The sequence below is a fragment of the Pristiophorus japonicus genome, chromosome 3 (assembly GCF_044704955.1).
Source record: "Pristiophorus japonicus isolate sPriJap1 chromosome 3, sPriJap1.hap1, whole genome shotgun sequence".
Lineage (NCBI taxonomy): Eukaryota > Metazoa > Chordata > Chondrichthyes > Pristiophoridae > Pristiophorus > Pristiophorus japonicus.
The window spans coordinates 29,469,465-29,495,106 of NC_091979.1; the positions used below are offsets into that span (position 1 = coordinate 29,469,465).

The 25,642-nt window shown below is 45.6% G+C and overlaps 1 protein-coding gene across 1 annotated transcript in view; it reads left to right on the forward strand.

Moving 5' to 3' along the window:
• LOC139253699 (contactin-associated protein-like 5) overlaps positions 1–25,642 on the forward strand; it is a 1,150,822-nt gene that overhangs the window by 938,546 nt on the left and 186,634 nt on the right. The window contains exon 19 of the mRNA XM_070873518.1: positions 7,686–7,910. Within this exon, the coding sequence (XP_070729619.1) occupies positions 7,686–7,910 (225 nt within the window). The remainder of the gene's footprint in view (positions 1–7,685; positions 7,911–25,642) is intronic.

The following is a 25,642-nucleotide window of genomic DNA, read 5'->3' on the forward strand; positions in this document are numbered from 1 at the left end:
TGAGAGGGCAGTCAGGGGGTTATAGTTTAACATTTCCTCGAGAAATCCGCTCCCCCTCAGTGCTGCAAGGCAGTGCCGGCCTAGACTATGCATTCAAGACTCTGGAGCGGCTCCTTAACGTATGACCTCCTGACCCAGAGCCAAGGCCGGCACAGAGTGTGAAGCCTTGCTTCCCTCGGTAACCGAGGATGCATCCCCTCTGAATATAAGTAAGGAACAATGAAGAGAAACAATACAAATTAAATGGTATAAGTTTAAACGGGATCCAGGAACAGAGAGACCTGGGTGTTCACATACACAAATCTTTGAAGGTGGCAGGATAAATTGATAAGGCTGCTACAAGTGCAAACAGGTGCCTGGGCTTTTTAAATAGAGGCATAGAACACTAAAGCAGGGAAGTTATGCTAAACCTTAAAAACTCACTGGTTAGGACTCAGCCAGAGTATTGTGTCATAATCTAGGCACCGCACTTCAGGGAGGGAGTGAGACTTGTTCGCAAAATTAAAGGCCATGAGATTAAAGGACAGTGGATATGAAATTGGCTAAGGGACAGAAAGCAGGGAGTAGTTGTTTTTCAAACTGGAGGGAAGGTATACTTCGGTGACTCCCAGGGGTCGTTATTAGGGCCACTGCTCTTTTTGATATATAATAATGACCTATTTTGATATTTATCAATGAGCTGGGCTTGGGTATACAGGGCACAATTTCAAAGTTTGCAGATGACACGAAACTTGGAAATGTAGTAAACAATGAGGAGGATAGCAACAAACTTCAGGGGGACCAACTGGTGAAATGGACAGACACATGACAGATGACATTTAATGCAGAGGGTTGTGAAGTGATACATTTGGGTAGGAAAGATGAGGAGAGGCAATATGAACTAAATGTTACACTTTTAAAAGGAGGTGTAGGAACAGAGAGAAATGGGAGTGTACAAATCTTTGAAGGCGGCAGGGCAAGTTGAGAAGGCTGTTTTAAAAAAAAAGTATGTGGGATCTTTGGCTTCATTTGTGGAGGCATAGAGTACAAAAGCAAGGAAATGATGCTTAACCTGTACAAAACACTGGTTAGGGCTCAGCTGGAGTATTGTATTCAATTCTGGGCACCACACTTTAGGAAGGATGTCAAGGCCTTAGAGAGTGTGCAGAAGAGATTTACTAGAATGGTACCAGGGATGAGGGATTTCACTTACGTGAATAGACTGGAAAAGCTGGGGTTGTTTTCCTTAGAGCAGAGAAGGTTAAGTGGGGATTTGATGGAGGTGCTCACGACCATGAACGGTTATGATACAGTAAATAAGGAGAAACTGTTTCCAATGGCAGAAGGGTCGGTAACCGTAAGACGCAGATTTAAAGGCAATTGACAAAACATCCAGAGGTGACATGAGGAAACATTATTTTACACAGCGAGTTGTTATGATCTAGAATACGCTGTCTGAAAGGGCGGCGGAAGCAGATTCGAAATTCATTTTCAAAAGAGAATTGGATAAGTACCTTAAGAGAAAACATTTACAGGGTTATGGGGAAAGAGCAGGGGAGCGGGATTATTTGGATTGTTCTTCCAAAAAGGTGGCACAGGCACGATGGGCCGAATGACTTCCTTCTGCACTGCATCGTACCATGATTCCACGTTTTCACCCACAGTGATATCTGGAAACAATGACTGCCAGAACACAACAAAGCGATTGACTGGCATATAACATTTAATAAACCTGCAGGGCCAGAAATTGCGTAGCGCCCCGGTTTGTGGCGATAACTTTTGTGGGAGCGCAGGATTATCGCCGGGCAATACGCAATTCATTCCGACGGGAACTTCTGGTTTAGCGCTCCAAGAGAAAAGTGGAGCGTTAACTCAAAACGCCACCACTTCCCTTGGAATGCTAACGGGAGACAGAGGGGCGGTATCGGCAGAGCGCTGAGCAATGTTCTGTGCAGCAGTGACGGTGTTACAGGCTCCTTCCCCCCCCTTTAAGGGAAGGGCCAATGCTATGGTCATTGCAGCCTAATGTTGTGGATGTTGGGCGACGTCACCTGCGCGACACGCACAGCAGCCCCAACTACTCGAAGAGAATGCAGGGCTGAGCGACCGCGGCTACATAAAATAAAACTCCAACACGAGGGCAGAATTAAATGTTGCCCTACCTAACCACCACTGCCTTTAATGAGCACTCCCCAAGCGGCTGGCCGAGGTCACAAAGCCTCCTGAAGCAGCCGTTGTTGACGTCCGCCGCTGTTGCACGGGGCGAGAGCAAATATTGCATCCGGGGCAGTAACGGGGCGCTGCGCACCAGATGACATCACAATCTCCGGGGTGGAAGAGATCGAAGTATTAAGTTTTAGCGCCAGTGCTAACCTGAAAGTGGCAGTGATTTTGTCGCGCCCGGTTGGTAAGCCCTTAGTGCCCCGTTATCACCCCACGGAGGTGCTAACAGGAGGCGCAAAGGAGGCCAATTTCTCTCCCGCAGAATGGGCATGTAATTGGCAAATGAGTCCTCCATTTTGCTAGGAAGAACAAAGAGGCCATAAAATCCTTGGAAAGCAAGTATTTACATGGGGCAAAAGAACAGAGAGATCTGGGTGTATTAGATACACAAATCACTTTAAGTAGCAACACAAGGAAATCTGGTTCAGTAGTTCGCTTAAATTTTAAAAGAAAAATGATTATTGATTCTTGCGATCTCGCTATCAAGGCCAGCATTTATTGCCCATCCCTAGTTTTCCCTGGAGAAGGTGGTGGCGGGCCTTCGTCTTGAACCGCTGCAGTCCGTGTGGTGAAGGTAATCCCGCAGTGCTGTTAGGTAGGGAATTCCAGGATTTTGACCCGATGAAGGAACGCCGATATACAAGTCATACTATTTGCGCTTTAATAAGTCGGATCATAGGAACAGAAGTAGGCCAACCAGCCACTCAAACCTGTTCTGCCATTCAATTTGATCACGGCTGATCTGTATCTCAACTCCACCGAGACAACTTGGCTTCGTAATATTTAATACCCTTGCATAACAAAAACCTATCAATCACGGTTTTAAAATTTAAAATTGATCCATATCCTCGACAGCTTTTTGGGGGAGACAGTTCCAGATTTATATCACGCTTTGTGTGAAGAATTGTTTTCGGACATCGCCCCTGAATGACCTTACACTCATGCCCTCTTGCTCTGGACAACCTCCACCTGAGAAAATAGTCTCTCTCCATCGACCCTATAAATTCCTTCAATCACATTAACCACCTCAATTAGATCAACCCTTAATCTTCTATACTCAAGGGAATGCAAGTCTGGTCTGTACAATTTGTCCTCATAATTTAAGTAACCTATGAAGGCATTTGTTTAAAAATCATTGTTGCAATTTGAAGAAGACCATTAGCCCTTTTAAATGTAATAAGAACATAAGAATGTAAGAAATAGGAGCAGGAGTAGGCCATACGACTCCTCGAGCCTGCTCCTTTTAATAAGATCATGGCTGATCCGATCATGGACTCAGCTTCACTTCCCTGCCCGCTCTCCATAACCCCTTAATCCCTTATCGATTAAGAAGCTGTCTATCTCTGTCTTAAATTTATTCAATGTCCCAGCTTCCACAGCTCTGATGCAGTGAATTCCACAGATCCACAACCCTCTGAGAGAAGAAATTTCTCCTCATCTCAGTTTTAAATGGGCGGCCCCTTATTCTAAGATTATGCCCCCTAGTTCTAGTCTCCCCCATCAATGGAAACATCCTCTCTGCATCCACCTTATCAAGCCACCTCATAATCTTATACGTTTCGATAAGATCACCTCTCATTCTTCTAAATTCCAATGAATAGAGGCCAAACCTACTCAGCTTTTTCTCAAGTCAACCCCCTCATCTCCAGAATCAACTTAGTGAACCTTCTCTGAACTGTCTCCAAAGCAAGTATATCGCCGCCCTTAACTGAGCAGACAGAGGAAGCTCATACAGATGCAGTAAGGGGCCTATTAACCAATACTATACAGTGACGCTTCACCCCCAGCGCTTTCTATCACCGTGATCGAGAGAGCAATGTTGGCAGGAACTGTTGACATTTCTACCATTCTATTAAAAAAGCCATGATGTAGCTCAGACAATTGCTGGAGGATAATAAAGTGACCCCCGAGCTGAACCTCACGCTTTGGATGAAGCATTCGAACGCACATGATGGCAGGTATCTTCAGAAGTAATAACACTTGACAACAGAGGTCTTGCTCTCGACATGTAGGGTGTCTAAATGAGAAGTGGATCTAGCTGAGTTGTCATGCGGACCTAAATGTTATAAAGAGAAGACGGCTTATTTTGTGGATGAACGAATTCCCTCATTTGCACACAGAGTTTCTGCGCCACAAGCATCTCGAAGCATTTCACAATCAAAGGGGGCAAAATTGATCTTTTTTTATAGCCCCATTAGTGCCTTCGGGGTGGGGGGGGGGGGGAGGTGGGGGCACAACGAGGTTATCGCCCGGGGGAAGGGGGTTAATAGTGCCCCCAGAGAAATTGCCCCGGAGGTTTGGGGGGGGGGGTCTTGTGTCGCGAGCACCGTGCCGGCTCCCCACCACCCCACGCTGACCCCTTCGCGCCCCGTGGGGGAAAATTGCCCCACAAGCAGCGATGTCACCGCCAGCTTCACGGGCCACGAAGCTGGCGGTCATCCGCCGCCGGGGCACCCATTAAAGGGGAGGCCATTTGTGCCGTGGGCCGCTATATTTTTTTCTGTCGGCCGACTCCTTTGTCGGTCCTACAATGGCGGCCCTCGCCTCGACCAGGCCGCTCTCCTGCAGCCTGGCGCTCCATTATGGGTGCCGGGCTGTTGGCCTGGTTGAGGACGTTCCTGGCGGTCAAGTGGCGGCCGCCAAAGGCACTACACAGTGCACTGCGGCCCTCCCCTTTAATTGAAGGGGAGCGGCGTTCTGCAGTGTCTGGGTACCAGGATCCGGAGCGCGGGTCTGAACTCAGCCCCGGGAGCCTCTCCGCTAGCGCTCCGACTCCGTTGAGGAGCAGAATGACCGAATTCTGCGCCGGGGGGGGTGGAACTTCCGAGCTGGCCGATAACTGTCCCGGTCCCGGAGGATTACCGTCTCCCAATGGGGTGCGGGGTAATTTTGCTCCCAAAGGTTTTTATTTAGAGTGAAAAGGGAAAAAGCTGCAAACGCTCAACCAGTCGGGCAGCATCTGTGGAGAGAGAAACAGAGGGCTAGACTTGTCACTTGAGATCGCGGGACTCGCGCCCATATATCGCCCAAAAAGGTAGGCTATTGCCCATTTCGCTTAAAAAGTGGAAAGTTGGGCTGGAACATCGCCAAAAATTTGGCAGCTCAACTTTCGTGTCACGTCGCCGAGGCGATCGCCCACACATCACCCATTTTTTGGGCACTAACGATCTAAGTGGAAAGTCCAGCCCAGAGTTCTTACAGGTCGCTGAGCTTTCATCAGACATGGAAGATGTTGAGGGATGAACAGGTTTTAAGCAAGTACAGACCCTAGGAAGAAACGGGCCATGGAAAGAAACAAAAGGGAGAGGCCTGTGAGAGGGTGGAGGGCAGGAGTGATTGAATGACAAAAGTGATGATAGTGTAAGGCAAAAGGAGGTGCTATGGAGACAAGCATGAAATAGAATGATATAGCACAGAAGGATGCCATTCAGCCCATCGTGCACTTCCCCTGCTCCTTCCCCCATGGCCCAGCAAAGTATAGCAACGAAAGTTGGGTCCAGATGTGGTATAAATGTAACTGGTTTTGAAGTGACGGTTGTTACATGGCAGAAAAGCAGTAGATAGTTTGCAGCAGAGCCCTCCCACAAAAGAAGGACCAATGAATTTGTTTTGTTTTATTGGTGGTGTTAGTTGAGGAAGGAATGCTGGCCGGGACACCTGAAGAAATTAAAACTGAAAATGCTAGAAATGCTTAGCGGGTCAGGCAGCATCTGTGGAGAGAGAAACAGAGTTAACGTTTCAGGACGATGACTCTTCGTCAGAACTGGCGAATGTTCGAAATGAACAGATTCTGAAGGAGCACTGAAAGAGGGAGGGGAGGAAAGAACAAAAGGGAAGGTCTGAGATAGGGGGGAAGGCAGGAGAGATTAGAGAGGCAAAAGGGATGATGGGGTCACTTGAGATGGTAATGGCTTTTGCACCTGAAGAAATTGTTCAACTTCTTTGAAGAGTGTCGTGGGTCATTAATATCCACCTGAACAGGCAGACGGTGCCTCGGTTTAACGTCTCATCCGAAAGATGGCATCTCTGACAGTGTGGCGTTCCCTCAGTACTGCACTGAAGTGTCAAGCTGGATTTTGAGCTCAAGTCTCTGGTACGGAGCTTGAACCATCGACTCTTACTCTGTATTTTATGCTTCAAACTGTCCATAGGATTTTTGGAGATCCCACAGGTCTAGTCATAGGGCATACCTATGCTCCAACATTCCTCAAAGAAACTGTTCAAAACTCCCACTCCAGAGAGTTCAGCCTAAAAATCCAGTCCGACACACCAGTGCAGCACTGAGGGAGTGCTGAACTGTCGGAGGTGCCGTCCTTCAAAATGTTATATTGAAGCCCCATCTGTTCTCTCAGTTAGGTATTAAAGATCCCTTGGCATTGTTTCGAAGTAGAGCAGGGGAGTTATTCCTGATGTCCAGGACGATATTTACCCCTCAACCAACATCACTAAAACAGATTATCTGGTCATTATAACATTGCCATTTGTGGGAGTTTGCTGCGCGCAAATTAACTGCTGCCCTTCCTACACTACAACAGTGACTACACTTCCAAAGTTTTCATTGGCTGTAAAAAGATCGTGAAAGGCGCTATATTAATGAAAGTTTTTCTTTACCTCCCATCACAATATTAAACATTTAAATAGAATAATTTTTGAAGAAGACAAATAAAGTAGGCAGAAGTTCAGAGGGCAATTGAGAGTCAACCATGTTGGTGTGGGACTGGAATCACACATAGGTCAGCCAGCATAAGGATGGCAAGTTTCATTCCCTAAAGGATATTAGTGAATCTGTTGGGTTATTACCACAATCCGACAACTATTGTGGTTAGTTCAACTTTTTAATTCCAGATTTTGATTATTAAAAGTGAATTCAAATTCTCAAACTGCCGTGAGCTCTGGATTATTTGTCCAGGCCTCTGGATCGCTAGTCCAGTAACATAACCACTATACGGGGTCTTCCCCATCATCCCTTTGCCGTCGCTTGTCCAGGTTCAAAGCAAACCCTTTGCTGATTCCTTGCCGTGATGTCTGCCCAGTTGACAACACACACCCAAAGGCACTTTTTTCACCCGTTGCTATTGGTCCGATAGCGTTTCAGTAGAACTTTGCTTGTAGAAAATTGTTTCAAGTGGCAGGAGGATCGGCAACCAGAGGATGCAGATTTGAGGTAATTGGCAAAAGAACCAGAGGCGACATGAGGAAACATTTTTTACACAGCGAGTTGTTGTGATCTGGAATGCACTGCCTGAAAAGGCGGCGGAAGCAGATTCAACAGTAACTTCCAAAAGGGAATTGGATAACTACTTGAAGGGGAAAATTTGCAGGGCTATGGGGAAAGAGTCGGGGAGTGGGACTAATTGATTGGTCTTTCAAAGAGCTGGCACAGACTCGATGGGCCGAATGGCTTCCTTCTGTGCTGTATCATTGTATGATTGGTTGTTCTATATCAAACCTATGCTGACAGTGCTTTCCCTTCTTGATTTCAGAGGTTTCTGCACTCATGGAAGCCGGGACGTCTGTGATCTATCATTTCCACGAATCTTATGGAATTGCCAAAAACGTCAGCACCCAGTTATCTGCCATTTACTCGGACATGACCCTTTCCAGGGAGAATATTGTCTTCAGCTTTCGGACCACCCACGTACCGAGCATGCTGCTTTATGCGGACTCCTACTATCAGGAATATATGGCAGCAGTTCTCAGCAGTAATGGTGAGTAAGGAAATACGCTAACAGTTAAAAGAGTTATGTATTATTGCCAAGTGACAGAGAATGTATTCAAAACTTAAAAAAAATATTTTTTTTCTTATTAACATGCCGACTAATAGCTGTGAGCGCGCTTCAATAGAATTATTCATTAGCTCCGAAGTGCCCTGGGATATCCCGAGGATATGAAAGTGTAACCTCAATGTATGCCCTGGATGATTACCAGATCGATCACACTGTAGGAACTAGGAGACGGGCAAGATTTAACTTTGTGCAGAGGTACAAATAAGGGACTTGAAAATTACCCAGTCATCTTTAAAATCTAAGTAGAACTACATGCACGCATGAATAGAAAGTGAGAGTTATTGAGTTGAGGGCTGAGAGGACATAGAACTAACTGGTAATTTTACCTTGGAAAAACAGATTTGCTTTCAAACATTGCCTAGACGAGAGTGTTGCAGGCCCGTGGGGAAACCTTGTTATACAGACAAAGAAGGCAGCAGGTTATCAGTTACAGAAAAGAAGAGGAAGGAAGGAAGGAAGGGAGGGAGGGAGGGAGAGGGGGAAGAAAAATGTAAAAAAGATATGCCCCCTCGAGCCTGCTCCGCCATTTAATACGATCATGCCGATCCGATCTTAGACTCAGGTTCCCAGAAAGTTAGAAAGAAAGTAAGTTAGAAAGAAAGTTATCAGTTACAGAAAAGGGCAAAGAAAAATGGATCAAGAAAGACTTGGATTTCCATAGCGCCTCTCACAACATCAGGACGTCCCAAAGCGCTTTACAGCCAATGAAGTACTTTTCGAGTGTAGTCACTCAATTTGCGCACAGCAAGCTCCCACAAACAGCAATGTGATAAATGACCAGATAATCTGTTTTTAGTGATGTTGATTGAGGATGAGGCTGAATTTTGAAGCTGAAGAAGATGCCAAAATTCAGAAAATAGTAACAGGAACAGGAAGTTATTAAAAACGTACACAATGTCAAGGAATCGGATAAAATGAAACTGAAGCCACAGGGCCAGTAATACGTGTGAGGGGTTGCAAGACTCTACCAGTTAGGATTTCCCATAAAAGCCAACGACAGATCAACTTTGACTTCAGATGAAAACTAATTGAAGCAGCGGTCCGAACACTTTCAAGACAGTAATAGATCTGGACCCTAGGAGAAGCCGAAGATGACAAGTGACCAATAAAAGGACCTAAAGTAAGAACAAGGCAATTTGAATTTGAAGAAGTAAAAAGAAGCTATAACGATGGAAAGTGAATGGAAACAGTAAGGGGTGGGGCAGGGAAAAAGAGCTGAAAGAGTGAGGGCAGAGCCAGCTAGAATGTAAAACAAAGAGAGAAGGAGGATCGAAGCTGGGAAATAAATAAATGGGGAAGATTGGACCATCCTGACAATTACAGAAATGAATAAATGAAAGAGCTTGCATTTCTGTGGCACTTTTCATGACTTCAGGATGGCCTTCGCCGCCAAAGAAACACCTTTGAAATGTAAACGGTTGTAAGGTATGGAAATGCAGTAGTCTATTTGCAGACAAGGTCCCACAAATAGTCATGAGGTAAATAACCAGCAATCTGTTTTTTTTGTGATTTCTGGTTGAGAGATTAAAAATGGCCAGGACACCAGGAGAACTCCCCCTCCTCTTCCTCCGAGATCTTTTACATCCACCTGAGCAGGCAGACAGGACCTCGATTTAACATCTCAGCTAAAGGACGCTACCTCCCAACTATAAGCAGCCCCTCAGTACTAGATCGAAACGGCAGCCGAGATTATGTGTTCAAATCTCTGGAGTGGGGATTGAACCCATGATCTTCTCACTCAGAGGTGGGAGGGCTGCTACTGAGCTACAGCTTGCAACAAACAGGAAGGAATGGAAATATATTAATGAATGGGGAGGGGAATGGACACAGCATAGAAATAAATAATACAGGTAGATAGATATGAGAGAGCAGTGTTCAATACAATGGAATCTAGGACTAGCGGGGTAGAGTTTCAGAATGAGAGGTCGCTGATTTAAAACGGAGATGAGGAGGAATTTCTTCTCTCAGAGGGTCGTGAATCATTGGAATTCTCTACCCCAGGGAGCTGTGGAGGATGGGTCATTGAATATATTTAAGGTGGAGATAGAGAGATTTTTGAGCGATAAGGAAGTCAAGGGTTATAGGGAGTGGGCAGGGAAGTGGAGTTGAGGTCAAGGTCAGATCAGCCATGATCTTATTGAATGGCGGAGCAGGCTCGAGGGGCCAAGTGACAGACTCCTGCTCCTATTTCTGATGTTCTTATGAACCCTGTTATACCAAAAGCTCTGGATGGACAAGAATCTAACCAGACCTGCAGCTAAGATGGGATAATAGAACGAAAAATATAAATGCTGGAAATCTGAAATAAAAATAGAAATAATGTACATAGCTGGTCAGTCAGCATCTGAAAGAGAATGACACGATAACATTTTAGAGGGACTCCTTATTAGACGAGTATTGCATATAAGGGGGTATTGTTACTTAGAGAGCGCTTATGCTATTTTTCCCAGTTTTCCTTCACTCTTCTGCCGAACTTATGGCGGGCGAGCGGGACAACCACTGTGTATAATTACTCCGTTATTGTTATGTGGAGAAATTCAGTGATCCCACACTCCCGTGGTGGAGACATGCACAAAAGGAGCATGAGGCAGAGATAGGGCTACAACACCATCATGCCGATTCTCCAGCCCATGCTCCCTTCCAGTGCTCCCGCCCATTGAGAGCCTGGGATCACTAAAGTCACCCTATTGTATAAGGAAGTAACTTGGAGCCAAAGTGCAGAGTTAAGAGATTGGGAAACTGAACTGCTGAGATCTCAGATTTGGATAGAAACTATATTTTGAAAAATGGTACACATTTGTATTCTTACACTGATTATTAGTGCTGGTATTTTGCCTTTATCAGTGACAGTGCCCCAAGGTTTTGCTAGTCCAGTAAAGAAAGAAAGACTTACATTTATATAGTGCCTTTCACAACCACCGGACGTCTCAAAGCGCTTTACAGCCAATTAAATACTTTTGGAATATAGTTACTGAGGTAATCTGGCAGCCAATTTACGCACAGCAAGCTCCCACAAACAGCAATCTGATAATGACCGGATAATTTGTGTTTTGTTACATTTATTGAGGGAGAAATATTGGCCAGGACACCAGGGATAACTCCCCTGCTCTTCTTCGAAATAGTGCCATGGGATCTTTTAAGTCCATCTGAGAGGATAGGCGGGGTCTCGGTTTAACGTCTCATCCGAAAGACAGCACCTCCGACACTGCAGCACTCCCTCAGCCTAGATTTTTGTGCTCAAGTACCTGGAGTGGGACATGTGTTTTTTCAAGGAAACTTTATTTGACAGGAGCTGGATGGTATAGCACATTAGTATGCGGTGTTTCAATTGTGAGGTGTGGGATTGAATCCAGACCAGCCTGAAAGAAGTACTATTTGCATTAAGCCTTTTTTTAAAGCACTTGCAGCAAAAGCAGCCAGAGGCAGTCTCCATTTAGTTCCTAGTGAGCCCATTGACCGTACCATAAAGTGTCCATAATTCTGCTCTAATTTGCATTAAATTAGTAACACGCTCAATGCCATAAGGATATGAAAGCGATTTCTCACAGGGAATGTCCTCCATTAGGCCTGACTGTCTGCTGTGCACAGCACCACCCCTTTATAGAGTCGTAGAATCATAGAAATTTACAGCACGGAAGGAGGCCATGTTGGCCCATCGTGTCCGTGCCGGCCGACAAAGAGCTATCCAGCCTAATCCCACTTTCCAGCTCTTGGTCCATAGCCCTGTAGGTTCCGGCACTTCAAGTGCACATCCAAGTATTTTTTTAATGTGGAGAAGGTATCTGCCTCTACCACCCTTTCAGGCAGAGTTCCAGATCCCTGGCTGAAGACATTTCCCCTCAAATCCTCTCTAAACCTCCTACCAATTACTTTAAATCTATGACCCCTGGTTGTTGACCCCTCAGCTAAGGGAGATAGATCCTTCCTATTCACTCTACCTAGGCTCCTCTTAATTTTATACACTTCAATCAGGTCTCCCCTTAGCCTCCTCTGTTCCAAAGAAAACAAACCCAGCCTATCCAATCTTTCCTCGTAGCTAATATTCTCCAGTCCAGGTAACATCCTTGTAAACCTCCTCATACTCTCTCTAGTGCAATCACATCTTTCCTGTAATGTGGTGACCATAACCACAAGCAATACCCTAGCTGTGGCCTAACTAGTGTTTTATGCAGTTCAAGCATAAACTCCCTGCTCTTGTATTCTATGCCTCGGCTAATATTCTATATGCCTTCTTAACCAACTTAACTACCTGGCCTGCTACCTTCAGAGAGCTGTGGACATGCACTCCTTTGTTCCGCTACACTTCTCAGTGTCTTACCATTTAATGTGTACGCCCTTTCCTTGTTAGCCCTCCCCAAATGCATTACCTCCTACTTCTCCAGATTGAATTTCATTTGTCACTTTTCTACCCACAGTTCATTGATATCTTCCTGTAGTCTATAGCTTTCTTCTTCATTATTGACAACACAGCCTCTTTTCGTATCATCTGCAAATGTATTAACATTCGAGTCTAAGTCATTGATATATAACCACAACAAGCAAGGGACCCAGCACTGAGCCCTGTGGAACACGACTGGAAACAACCTTCCAATCACAAAAACACCCATCAACCATTTCCCTTTGCTTCCTGCCTCTGAGCCAATTTTGGATCCAACTTGTCACATTGCCCTGGATCCCATGGGCTTTTACTTTCGTGACCAATCTGCCATGTGGGACCTTATCAAAAGCCTTACTAAAATCCATATACACTACATCATACGCACTGCCCTCATCGACCCTCCTGGTTACCTCCTCGAAAAATTCACTCAAGTTAGTCAGACACGACCTTCCCTTAACAAATCTAGCTGAATATCCTTGATTAATCCTTGTCTTTCTAAATGAAGATTTATCCTGTCCCTCAGAAATTTTTCCAATAATTTTCCCATCATCAAGAATAGGCTGACTGGTCTCTAATTACTCGGTCTATCCCTTTCTCCCTTTTTAAAAAAGGTACAGCATTAGCAGTCCTCCAGTCCTCCGGCATCACATCTGTAGCCGGAGAGGATTAAAAAATGATGGTCAGAGCCTCTGCTATTTCTTCTTTTGCTTCTCATAACAGCCTGGGATACATTTCATCTGGGCCTAGGGATTTAACCATTTTGAACGCTGCTAAGCCCCTTAATACTTCCTCTCTCACTATGTTTATTTCATCTAATATGTCACACTCCTCCTCCCTGATTGCAATGTCTGCATCACCCCTCTCTTTTGTGAAAACAGACGCAAAGTATTCATTAATTACCATACCCACCTCCACACACAGATAACCTTTATGCTCTCTAACAGGCCCAACTCTTTCTTTAGTTATGCTCTTGCTCTTAATGTATTTATTTGTTAATGTATTAAAGGTTTTCCTTGATTTTACTTGCCAAAATGTTTTCATGCTCTCTTTTTGCTTTCCTAATTTCCTTTTTAATTGCACCCCTGCACTTTCTATACTCCACTAGGGTTTCTGCAGTATTGAGCCCTCAGTATCTATAATAAGCCTCACTTTATCCTACACTGCATGTAATTCGACATCCAGGGGGCTCTAGATTTGTCCGTCCCACACTTTTTTTTTAAAGGTAACATAGTTGCTCTGAACCCTCAGGTTCTCCTCCTTGAATGCCTCCCACCGCTCTGACACTGATTTATCTTCAAGTCATCATCATCATAGACAGTCCCTCGGAGTTGAGGATAACTTGCTTCCACTCTAAAAGTGAGTTCACAGGTGACTGTACAGTCCAATACGGGAAACCACAGTCTCTGTCACAGGTGGGACAGGCAGTGGTTGAAGAAAAGGATGGGTGGGGAGACTGGTTTGCCGCACGCTCCTTCCACTGTTTGCGCTTGTTTGCTGCTTGTTCTTGACGTTGGGACTCGAGGTGCTCAGCGCCCTCCCGGATGTTCTTCCTCCACTTTGGGCGGTCTTGGGCCAGGGATTCCCAGGAGTCAGTGGGGATGTTGCACTTTGTCAAGGAGCCTTTGAGGGTGTCCTTGAAGCGTTTTCTCTGCCCACCTGAGGCTCGAATGCTGTGTCGCATCCTATTTGGGAGGAGCTGGATCGTGTAGCATGCTGGAACACACACTTTCAGATGTGAGGCGTGGGGTTGACTGCAGACCAGCCTGAAGGAATGACTGTTTGCTTTAAGCCTTTTTTAAAGTGTTGACAGCAAAATCAGCCGGAGGCAGTCTCAATCTAATTCCTCGTATTATTCCACACCACGAAGTTTCCATAATTCTGCAGTAATTGGAATTATATTAATAACCCACACACAAGTGGCAAACTTTTGGTCACCTGTTCTAATATCTCTTAATGTGACTCGATGTCAAATTTAATTGACGCTCCTATGAAGCGCCTTGGGACGTTTTACCAAGCTTGAGGTGCTATATATATACGCAATTTGTTGTTGTTGTTGAAGGGCCCAGATTTCGGACAGGACATGTCTATAGGCCAGGACCCAGAATGTGCCGGGAGTTTCTGCTGGGCCTTGTAAGAGGCAGAGGGGCCGAAATTGGCCACCGCTGGAAACGGGCGCACGCACCCCATTTCTTGTGGTTTCACTGCCTCGGTGCAGGAGGTGGCCTCTTGAGCGGAATTCCGCTCTTTGTGGCATTCTTTTCCCGGGGGACCAGAAGTTGCTCATAATGGAGGTGGTTGTGCGGCGGTGAGCTGACTTGAGGGACGGAGGTTGGGGGTCGGGGGGGGGGGGGTGCAGAGTGTCCGCCGCGGTCAGTCGTCAGCGTAGCCGTGTCACTACAGCTCCGCGTCTCCTCGGCTCGCCCCTTCACTTAAAGGGGAGAAGCTGTTGGCAGCCCGGCCGAACCCGGGGGCATAATCGCCAGCCCGGCACGGCAGTCAGCCGACAAAAAAAAACATGGCGGCAGCGGCAGTGTGTCCTCCCCTTTAATGGGAGCCGCACCGCCATTTCAAAAGGCCACAGACTCGCTCACCGCCTGCGAAAAGCAGGTTTTGGCACCGCCCAGCGGGAGGAAGATTTTCTCGGCGGAATTTCGCCGTCGGCGGGGGAACATCGGCGGTGCGCGCTCTGATGACGCACTCAGGACGGATCAGCAGCAGCGGAGCGGGAGCAGGGGAGCGGGACACTGCAGGAGCAGAATTTTGAAAATGGCTGGCATCACGCAAAAAGCCAGCGGCCATTGCTCTCCGTATCGTGGCCTCCGATTTCCGGTGTAACAGGCCTCAAGGGAAGGGGCAATTTCGGCCCCAGAACATCCGCCTGCCCCTAGATGAGGCCAACCGACTCCAAGTAAGTGAAGCTGGAAGCTGAGCAATTCCCACAAAAAAGAATTGTGTTTTAATCTCTTGGTATTTCTGATGGATGTTGTTGGGCTCCAGGTCATGTTTACATCAGCAACAGAACGATTTGTGTGGAACAGTTCAGCCCAGTAATGGGAAAACTTTGAGATTAATACAGGCAATGTGTCAGCCACGATTAATACAAGCCTCAGCAATGCGTTGAATTTGAAGGGAAAGTGTTTGTCTGCAGATGAGCTGTGTGTACACACAGTACGTCAAATGCATCTTCAAACACTCACTCACATTCATATTGACCCAACTACTCACACTCCCACTCACACTCACACTCACACTCACTCACACTCACACTCACTCACACCCACTCACACTCACTCAAACGTAATCATATTCACACCCACTCACACTCATTCACACCCACTCACATTCACTCACACTCACTCACACCCACCCGCACTCACTCACCCACTCACGTTCACACATCTAATCACACTCGCTCACGCTCACTCACACTCACTCACGCTCACTCACACTCACTCGCTCACACTTACTCTCACTCACACGCACACACACTCACTCACACCCACTCACACTCACCCTCACTCACTCACACTCACTCACACTCACTCGCATCCACTCACACTCACTCTCACCCTCACGCTCATTCACACCTGCTCAAACTTAATCACACTCACACCCACTCACATTCACTCACTCACTCACATTCACTCACACTCACTCACCCACTCACACTCCTTCACACCTAATCACACTCACTCATAGTCACTCGCTCACACTTACTCTCACTCACACTCATACACACTCACTCGCACTCACTCACACCCACTCACACTCACCCTCACTTACTCACACTCACTCACGCTCACTCACACTCCCTCGCTCACACTCACTCACACCCACTCATTCACACCCACTCCGACTCGCACAGGGGAGTTTTCCCCAGTGTCCTGGCCAATATTTATCCCTCAATCAACATTACTAAAACCGATTATCTGGTCATTATCACATTGCTGTTTGTGGGAGCTTGCTGTGTGCAAATTGGCTGCCGTGTTTCCGATATTGTAACAGTGACTACACTCAAAAAAAATACAGCATTGGCTGTGAAGCACTTTGGGATGTCCGGTCTTCTACTTCAATGTTCTCCTTAGGCACTGACTCTTACTGGGTTCAGTTCCATGGTACTTTTCACTGCCTTATCCAAATCCTTATCAGATCACACCCTGACATCATCATGTATGTGTAATATAGAATTCCCCCGAGTGGGCTACTGCTCCACCTAGTGGTAATGCAACTATGCACTTTTCAGAAAGGATTACTAGCTAACGCCTAATGACGTCCTCTGGCTGTGTTTTGGTTATCCCCCCGAGCCCAGTGGCAGCAAATCCAAGTCCCAGTATCACTCATTACCATGCTAGACCGCGTGCGTACGCACTACGCCTGCAGGTGAACTGTTTCAATTTTCTCTTGCTCGTTGCTGCAGTACTCAGAGAAAATAATGTTTACAATACAAGGAATACTTGGTGAGGCACCCATTAATTTCTCATGCATTTTGTAGTGTTAGCTTAACAGAAACTATGGGGCATACCTGCTGAGAGGCTCCTGGCATCAAATAAATGTTGGTACTGTCGCCTTTGTTGAATGACTACAAATATTCCAAAGATGTTAAGTTGACTACCCAAATATTTATAGATTGAAATCTTACCCATCAATAATTAAAAGGCTGATCTTTGCTAAAATCTGTCATTTTTCATGAGATATTACGTTCGTAGTGTTCTAGAGTTCTAACAGAGGCTGGTATTCTGTAGGGAAGAGCCCAGTGATAAACATGTCGTGAGTATTCTGCGGTTGATATCTGTACAATTAATTAAAGTAGACTGGCAGTGTGTTATTTTTCATGATTGGATGAGATCTGTGGCTCAGGAATGAAACATTTTAATTTGTGGAGGAGCTCATGGGCATATCTTAGGTTTGGCTACAGGATCGAAGGGAACATGCAGAAGCCAAGGGAGAAGTGGATAATTAAAAGACAATTTTTTTTTCTTTCAAACGGCTGGAGGAGATCGACATCTATTGGAAAAAAGTTGCACAGGAGACTGAGCTAGCTATCGTTAGCGACTTTGATTGTGGTCAGCAGTTAACTGTACTAACACGGTCTGATTACTACAGACCAGGAGAGTCTTGGGTTGACAGCAGGCGAGTTAACCCCGGGTAATAGGGCTGAAATTCCCGCGGGCAATTGCCTCCGACCTGAAACATTTCTACGAATTTACCTGATGGTCCGGGAGGAGCGTGGGATTCCAGTGGGGAGGCCTTCTCTTCCCGTGCTGCGAAGCACACTCCTGTCCTCCAGGTTCCCATGGAGACGGTGCAGTCACGTGTGACGGCTCAGCCAATCAGATAAAGTATTCTCAATTAATAGCAATGGGAACTCGGTATCTACGAGTGCGCATTGCTATAATTGAGAAAAAAAAACAAAATTAACGCCAAATAAAAAATTAAAAACACACCTCACATAATTAAAATGAATTGAAATTAATGTTAATAAATATCTTTGAGAAAAAAAATCAGAGTTTTTAAAAAGTTTTTTAAATTATGGTTTAAAATAAATTTAACGTAGTGGGCAGGGTTTTTAAAAATAAAATGTGTATTTTTAATTTAATTTTTTATATTTTATGTGTGTTTTAATACTCTTACATCTGTAAAAGTAGGCTATGCGCCTGCTTTTATCAGGCGCAAGAGTTTTGAGGTCATTTGCTGGGCAAGAATAGGGTAAATCCCACAATCTTGCTACAAGCAAATGTCCTCGCTCCCGAGATGCAGAGGATCTGTCAAGCTGGAGCTTGACAGATCAGAAAAGCCGGTTTTCAGCACATGCGCATTGTGCGCTGAAAATCGGCTTTTGCGATGCCTTCCCGGGTCCGTACACACTCCGTACCAACAAGGGGAGGCCGGAATTTCTGGGACAATATTTATCCCTCAATCAACATCACAAAAAGAGATTATCTGGTCATTATCACATTGCTGTTTGTGGGAGCTTGCTTGTACACAAATTTGCTGCTGCATTTCCTACATTACAACAGTGACTACAAAAGTACTTCATTGGCTGTAAAGCGCTTTGCGACATCCTGCGGTCATGAAGGGTCTATAGAAATGCAAGTCTTTCTTTGTTTCAAAGTGTATTACAGTCAATGAAAAACTGTTGAAGTGCAGTCACTGTTGTAATGTAGGAAATGTTATAAAACTTTAATCGAACATTCCGATGGAATGACAATTGTACAGTATGGGTAGAAGTTCTGCTTCTGTGCTCCAACCAATGATTTCCTTTATCTGTCAAAATAAATGGACGGAAGATGAAAGGCTGGCAGTGTGCGATTTCATGATATGTGGACCCGAAGCAGAAAAGAGGTTGTTTTTTTTCTATTATGCTTAGCAAGTCGAGGAGGAGAAAAAAATGCCATCCATGATTGCTGTCTCATGACCAAGGATGGATGGACGTTGAGTTCAAATCCCACCACGGCAGCTGGGGAAGTTCAATCCAGTTCATTAAATAAATCTGGAATAAAAAGCTAGTATCAGTAACGGTGACCATGAAACTAGCGGATTGTCGTAAAAACCCATCTGGTTTACTAATGTCCTTTAGGGAAGGAAATCTGTCATCCTTACCCAGTCTGGCCTATATGTGAGTCCAGAACCATGGTGTCATGTATGTACTTTTGGGATCACTAGCCACTAGATGGCGTCACTGTTGGAGGCCATTGGGCTGCATGCACGTGTGTGCAGCCCAAGTATAAAAGGCCAGCCATTTTGTATATTAATCACTTTGGGACTTAATAAAGCAAAGCCAAGGTTATACCTCTTGGAATTAAACAGTACTCAATCTAACAGTTATTGCATACACAGCATTTGGCGACGAGACAAAAATGAGCACAATTGGATTGTTGGAGTGATTTGTGGAAGGAGAAGATTGGGAAGACTTTGTGAGCAGTTTGAGCCAGTTCTTCATGGCCAACAAAATGGAGGAGGTCGGCGACGCAGATCGGCGCCGGGCGGTGTTCCTCACGGTTTGCAGTCCAAAAATTTATGGTCTGATAAAGAAACTACTCCTGCCTGTGAGTCCAACAGAGAAGATGTATGAAGAATTGTGTACACTGGTACAAGACCACCTTTAGCCAGACGAAGGCATCATCATCTCAAGATACAGATTTTACACGCACGTTCGCTCAGAGGGCCAGAATGCGGCGGAATTCGTTGCCGACCTGAGACGTCTATCGGGACCGTGTAAGTTTGGGGCTGTGTTGGCAGACATGCTGCGGGACTTCTTTGTAATCGGCATCAACCACGAGGTGATCCTGCATAAACTACTGACGGTGGAGACGTTAGACTTAAACAGGGCCATCACGATCGCTCAGTCATGCATGACGACGGATAGAAGTCTAAAGCAGATATCAGTGAAAAATCTAAACTCGGCAAGTACTGTAAATATGATTGATTTGGCATTCTGCAGAGCGGCACATGGCAGGGCTGTGTACCCGACTGTGTACGTGAAACCTGTGGCTGCGCAAAGTCCGACAGCGGGAATGCATCCGATTTCTCCATGTTGGCGATGTGGGGGAAATCCCCGGCACCAGCAGTGCCGATTTAAGCAATATAGTTGCAAAGGCTGTCTGAGAGTGGGGCATCTCCGCATATGAGCAAGCGTGCTGCGACACACCACGTGGACGATGATGGGCAGATTAGCGCAGATCCGGATACGCAATCCGAGATACTGTACTCGTTCTTAGCTAAGAGCAAACCGATAATGATCAACGTGAAATTTAATGGGGTGCCGGTATCGATGGAACTGGACACAGGGGCGAGTCAATCGATAATGAGCCAAAGGGCATTCGACAAGCTGTGAGATACTAAGGCTGTGAGGCCCAGGCTGAGTCCAGTCAATGCCAAATTGCGCACGTACACCAAAGAACTCATAACAGTGATTGGCAGTGCCACAATTAAAGTGTCGTATGACGGTGCGGTTCAAGAGTTACCGCTATAGATTGTCCCAGGCAATGGCCCAACACTGTTTGGCAGGAACTGGCTTGAAAAAATCAGATGCGACTGGAATGACATCAAGGCATTATTGTCAGAGGAAGATACATGTGCCCAAGTATTGAGCAAGTTCCCCTCGCTGTTCGAACCAGGCATCGGCAACTTCACGGGAGCCAAGGTGCAGATCCACATGACTCGGATGCAAGACCCGTCCATCATAAAGTTTGGGCAGTTCCGTATATGATGAGGGAGAAGGTCGAAATCAAACTGGACAGACTCCAACGTGAAGGGATCATATCACTGGTTAAATTTAATGAATGGGCCAGCCCCATTGTTCCTGTGCTGAAAAGTGATGGCACAATCAGAATCTGTGGCGACTACAAGGCTCCGATCAACAGGGTTTCGAAACAGGATCAGTACCCGTTACCGAAGGCTGATGACTTGTTTGCAATGCTAGCCGGGGGGACGTTGTTCACCGAACTGGACTTGACGTTGGCCTACATAACACGTGCATTAACACGCATAAAGGACTGTTTATTTATCACAGGTGCCCTTTTGGAATGTGCTCGGTTGCAGCCATATTTCAGAGGAACATGGGGAGCCTGCTGAAGTCCGTTCCCAGAACCATCATGTTCCAAGATGACATCCTGATCACAGGTCATGACGCCGAGGAACTTCTGAACAACCTGGAAGAGATTCTACGTCGTCTGGACAAAGGGGGGCAGAGACTGAAATGCTCGAAGTGCGGCTTCATGGCACCAGAGATCGAATTCCTGGGGAGGAAAATTGCTGCTGACGGCATCAGGCCCACGGACACGAAACCCAAGTCCATCAAGAATGCACCCAAGCCGCAGAATGTGACAAGAGCTGTATTCGTTCCCGGGTCTACTCAATTACTTCGTTAACTTCCGACCGAAATTGAGCACCTTATTAGAACCACTGCATGTGTTGCTAAGAAAAGGTGACAACTGGGTGTAGGGTGTCTCTCCAACAGAGCTTTTGAGAAAGCCACTAATCTGCTTTGCTCTAACAAGCTTCTGGTACATTATGACCCATGTCAGCGTTTAGTATTGGTCTGCGATGCTTCGTCATATGGAATTGGTTGCATACTCCAACAAGCTAATGAGTCGGGTAAACTTCAGCCAGTCGCGTATGCTTCAAAAAGTTTGTCTAAAGCGGAAAGAGCCTACAGCATGGTAGAGAAAGAAGCACTAGCCTGTGTGTATGGGGTTAAAAAGATGCATCAGTACCTGTTTGGTCTTTGGTTTGAACTGGAGACAGATCACGAGCTGCTCATTTCACTGTTCTCTGAAAACAAAGGTATCAATACCAATGCTTCATCCCGCATCCAGAGGTGGGCGCTGACATTATCCGCTTACGATTATGTCATTTGCCATAGACCTGGCATCGAGAATTGTGCTGATGCTTTGAGCCATCTGCCGTTGCCCATGCCGGAGCTGGAAACGCCACAACCGGCGGACATATTGTTAGTTATTAACGCTTTTGAGAGTGAAGGAACCCCTGTCACGGCTCAACAAGTTAAGACCTGGACCAGCCAGGACTCGATTTTATCGGTGGTGAAGAGTTGCATCCTCAAAGGTGATTGGTCTGCCACACCCAAGCAAATGTGCGATGAGACCAAACCTTACATTCAGCGCAAAGACGAACTGTCTATTCAGTCGGATTGTACACTGTGGGGCAATCGTGTTGTTATGCCCAAGAAAGGGAGAGAGAAATTTGTACGTGAGCTACATAGCACACATCCCGGCATTGTAATGATGAAAGCCATTACCAGGTCTCATGTATGATGGCCGGGAATTGACTCTGAGCTGGAATCATGTGTGCATCAGTGCAACACTTGCATGCAGCTCAGCAAAGCACCAGCGGAATCGCCGCTGAGTCTGTGATCCCAAGTGGATCGCTGGTACTTTCATGGCCAAGGAGGGCAACAGAGTATTTATTGTCAAGCTCAAAAATTGGCAAACATGCAGGAAACATATGGATCAGACAATGCTGCAGCATACAAACAAACCGGAACAGTCGGAGGAAGAGACAATCGACGACCAACCAACCTACCCCCAGTCATCAGAGGACTCAGTGGTCATCAGTGAATCAGACTTTTAATCACTGACATGTTCAATGAAAATGGACTTTCAATCCCTGACATGGCCATTGCCACTCCACCAGATCAGCCACCCAGCCACCAGTCACCACACTCTGAACACTCACCCAAGGCTGGAGTTGAACTGAGACGGTCAACCCGGGAGCATAAAACACCGGACCGTCTCAATTTGTAAAAAATTGTGTTAATACCTCAGACGGGGTTATTGTCATGTATGTACTTTTGGGATCACTAGCCACTAGATGGCGTCACTTTTGGAGGCCATTGGGCTGCACGCACGTGTATGCAGCCCAAGTATAAAAGGCCAGCCATTTTGTATATTAGTCACTTTGGTCCTTAATAAAGCAGAACCAAGATTATACCTCTTGGAGTTGAACAGTTATTGCATACACAACACACAGCAATGTGGTTGACTCTTGCCTGCCCTCTGAAATGACCTTGTAAGCCACTCAGTTGTATAAGACAGCTCACCACCACTTTCCCGAGAGCAATTAGGGATGGGCAATAAATGCTGGCCTTGCCGGCTCCGCCCACATCCCGTGAAAGAAGTTTAAAAAGCGGACAGGATAAGGCTTGGCTGTGGCATTCCCCACACTTGAATAACCTGTCGAAGGGCACTCTCCCCACCCCATGCCTGGTTTGTGTCGAGTTAGCTGACCCAAAGCAACAGTTGGGATATTACATTTGACCTTTGTTCCGTTGGGCCGAGGGAGGAGGAAAAATCATCCAAGAACACAGGCCAATATTTCTGTTCAAAGCGCACCTGTCGTGGATGTTGGGTCTGATATAAAAACATAAGAAATAAGTGCAGGAGTAGGCCATTTGGCCTGCACCGCCAGTCAGTAAGATCATGGCTGATCTGATCTTGGCCTCAACTCCCCTTCCCTGCCCGCTCCCCATAACCCTTGACTCCCTTATCGTTCAAAAATATGTCTACCTTAAATATATTCAATGACCCAGCCTCCACAGCTCTCTGGGGCAGAGAATTCCACAGATTCACGACCCTTCGAGAGAAGAAACTCCTCCTCATCTCCATTTTAAATGGGCGACCCCCTATTCTGAGACTATGCCCCCGAGTTCTAGATTCCCCCACGAGGGGAAACATCCTCTCTGCATCTACCCTGTCAAGTCCCATCAGAATTTTGTACGTTTCAATAAGATCACCTCTCATTCTTCTAAACTCTGAGATTGGGATCAGCCGTGTTGCATTCTACAGTGAAGTAGCCCAGCAACAGAATGACCACAAGGATGAGGCATTGGTTGGCACTCACTAGCCGGGATCTAGGATGAGTCAGCACTACCAGGTGAGGAGAGGATCAAAAAGGAAGAAAGTTGATTTCAATGAAAATAAATGTGAAGAAAGATAATTTTAGAGAAAACGGCTTGGAGGAGCGGAGATATATTTTTGTCACACTTAGAATTGAGACTGCAATCGTCAATTCAATTAATTAACAATGTGCCTGGTGGGAAAAATCTGTCTTTGCCTTAAACGAAAACATAACCAATATTGAGTTAAACATTGCGATAGAATCTGGTTGAGCTCACAGCAGTGTTAGCTCACTATAAACAAACCAGGGAGTTCTTAATGAAATCAATTTGCCTACAAACAGGGAAAATATAAACGTGTTTTTACAATGACAGGGAGAAAGAAGCACTTTGCCTATTTCATCTGTCTTATCTGTGTGTCTGTATGTTGCTGTTTTAATTCTCCCTGGTGAAGCTGAATTTGCAATATTTACAGCACATTAACATAAAGTATTAAAGTACTATCCAAGGCTGTCATTGCAAGTGAAGCTCTTTCAGAATAGTACAATTTTAGAACAAAGATCTCTCCCGAATAGTGGGTAACAGTGAACCACACATTCTCTTTCTCTCCCCCCCAACCCCCCCACTCCTTCTGCCGCTTCTCCCTCTCTCTCCCCACCTCTCTCCACCCCCCCCCACCCCTCCCTCTCTCTCTCGGCCGGCATAGACACGATGGGCTGAATGGCCTCCTTCTGTGCTGCTGAACATTGCTATGATTCTATTCACAAACTCACACGAAAACACAAAACTAAGAGAAGTTTAAAATTCTGAAAGGGTTTGCAAAGTCCAATAGAATTTATCTTCTGCTGGTTGGCGAATGAGTAACACGGTGGCATAAATTCAGGGTTAATATGAGGAACTGTGTTTTTTTAACTCTAAAAGCAATTAGAATTTGGAATGCATTACTAGAAATGGCTATTGAAGCCAAGTCAATCACAAGGTAGAAAAAGAGATTGGATAAAGATTTCAAAAGAATTATATTAAAGAGTATGGGGAAAGAGCAGAGAAATGGGATTATGGTGCATGTCTGTGATGGGGGAGCTCGCATGACCAAGCCGCAGTGAATTATATTTGTTCTTTACCTTTGGGAGAGTCAATGTTGTTTTTCTCCAGAATTTACCTCATGAGACTAAATGAAAGAAGAAAGAGTTGAAAGACTTAGATTTATATCGCATCTTTCATGACGACTGGATGTCTCAAAGCACTTTACAGCCAATGAAGTACTTTTGAAGTGTAGTAATGTAGGAAATGCGGCAGCCAATTTGCACACAAGCAAGCTTCCGCAAACAGCAATGTGATAATGACCAGATAATCTGTTTTTTTGTTACGTTGATTGAGGGATAAATATAGGCTCAGATATCGGGGATAACTCCCCTTCTCTTCTTCGAAGTAGTGACATGGGATCGTTTACGTCCACCTGAAAGAGCAGACGGGGGCCTCGGTTGAACATCTCATCTGAAAGTTGGACGGGTGGTTTTGAATGCTAACTAAGGGGCCTTTTCTTGTTCCATAATTATTTTCATATGCCACATAGTAGCAGAGGATCCTTTACACATCCTTAGAAACCATCAACCCAAACACAAGGAGAAAAGATGGCATGAACGTTAATTGAGGAAGTACCCCCAATGTCAATTTAAAGATAAGGGTATTCTTTGACTAGTTAGGCAACATGCTAACTCTTTTGCCAATTTTCCTTCTTATAAAGTCATTGGATTAAAGATTGTTATACTAGCTTCAACAAAACCACTTTCAAATGCTCCGGTTGGAAGCAAAGAATTTGTCAAGAGCCCTAGACTTCCAGGCTTCTTGCATACATATTTGCAACTAAGTGATGAAATGCACCTACCCTGCTCAAGCTTAATTTAACACCCTTCTCCAGTAAAT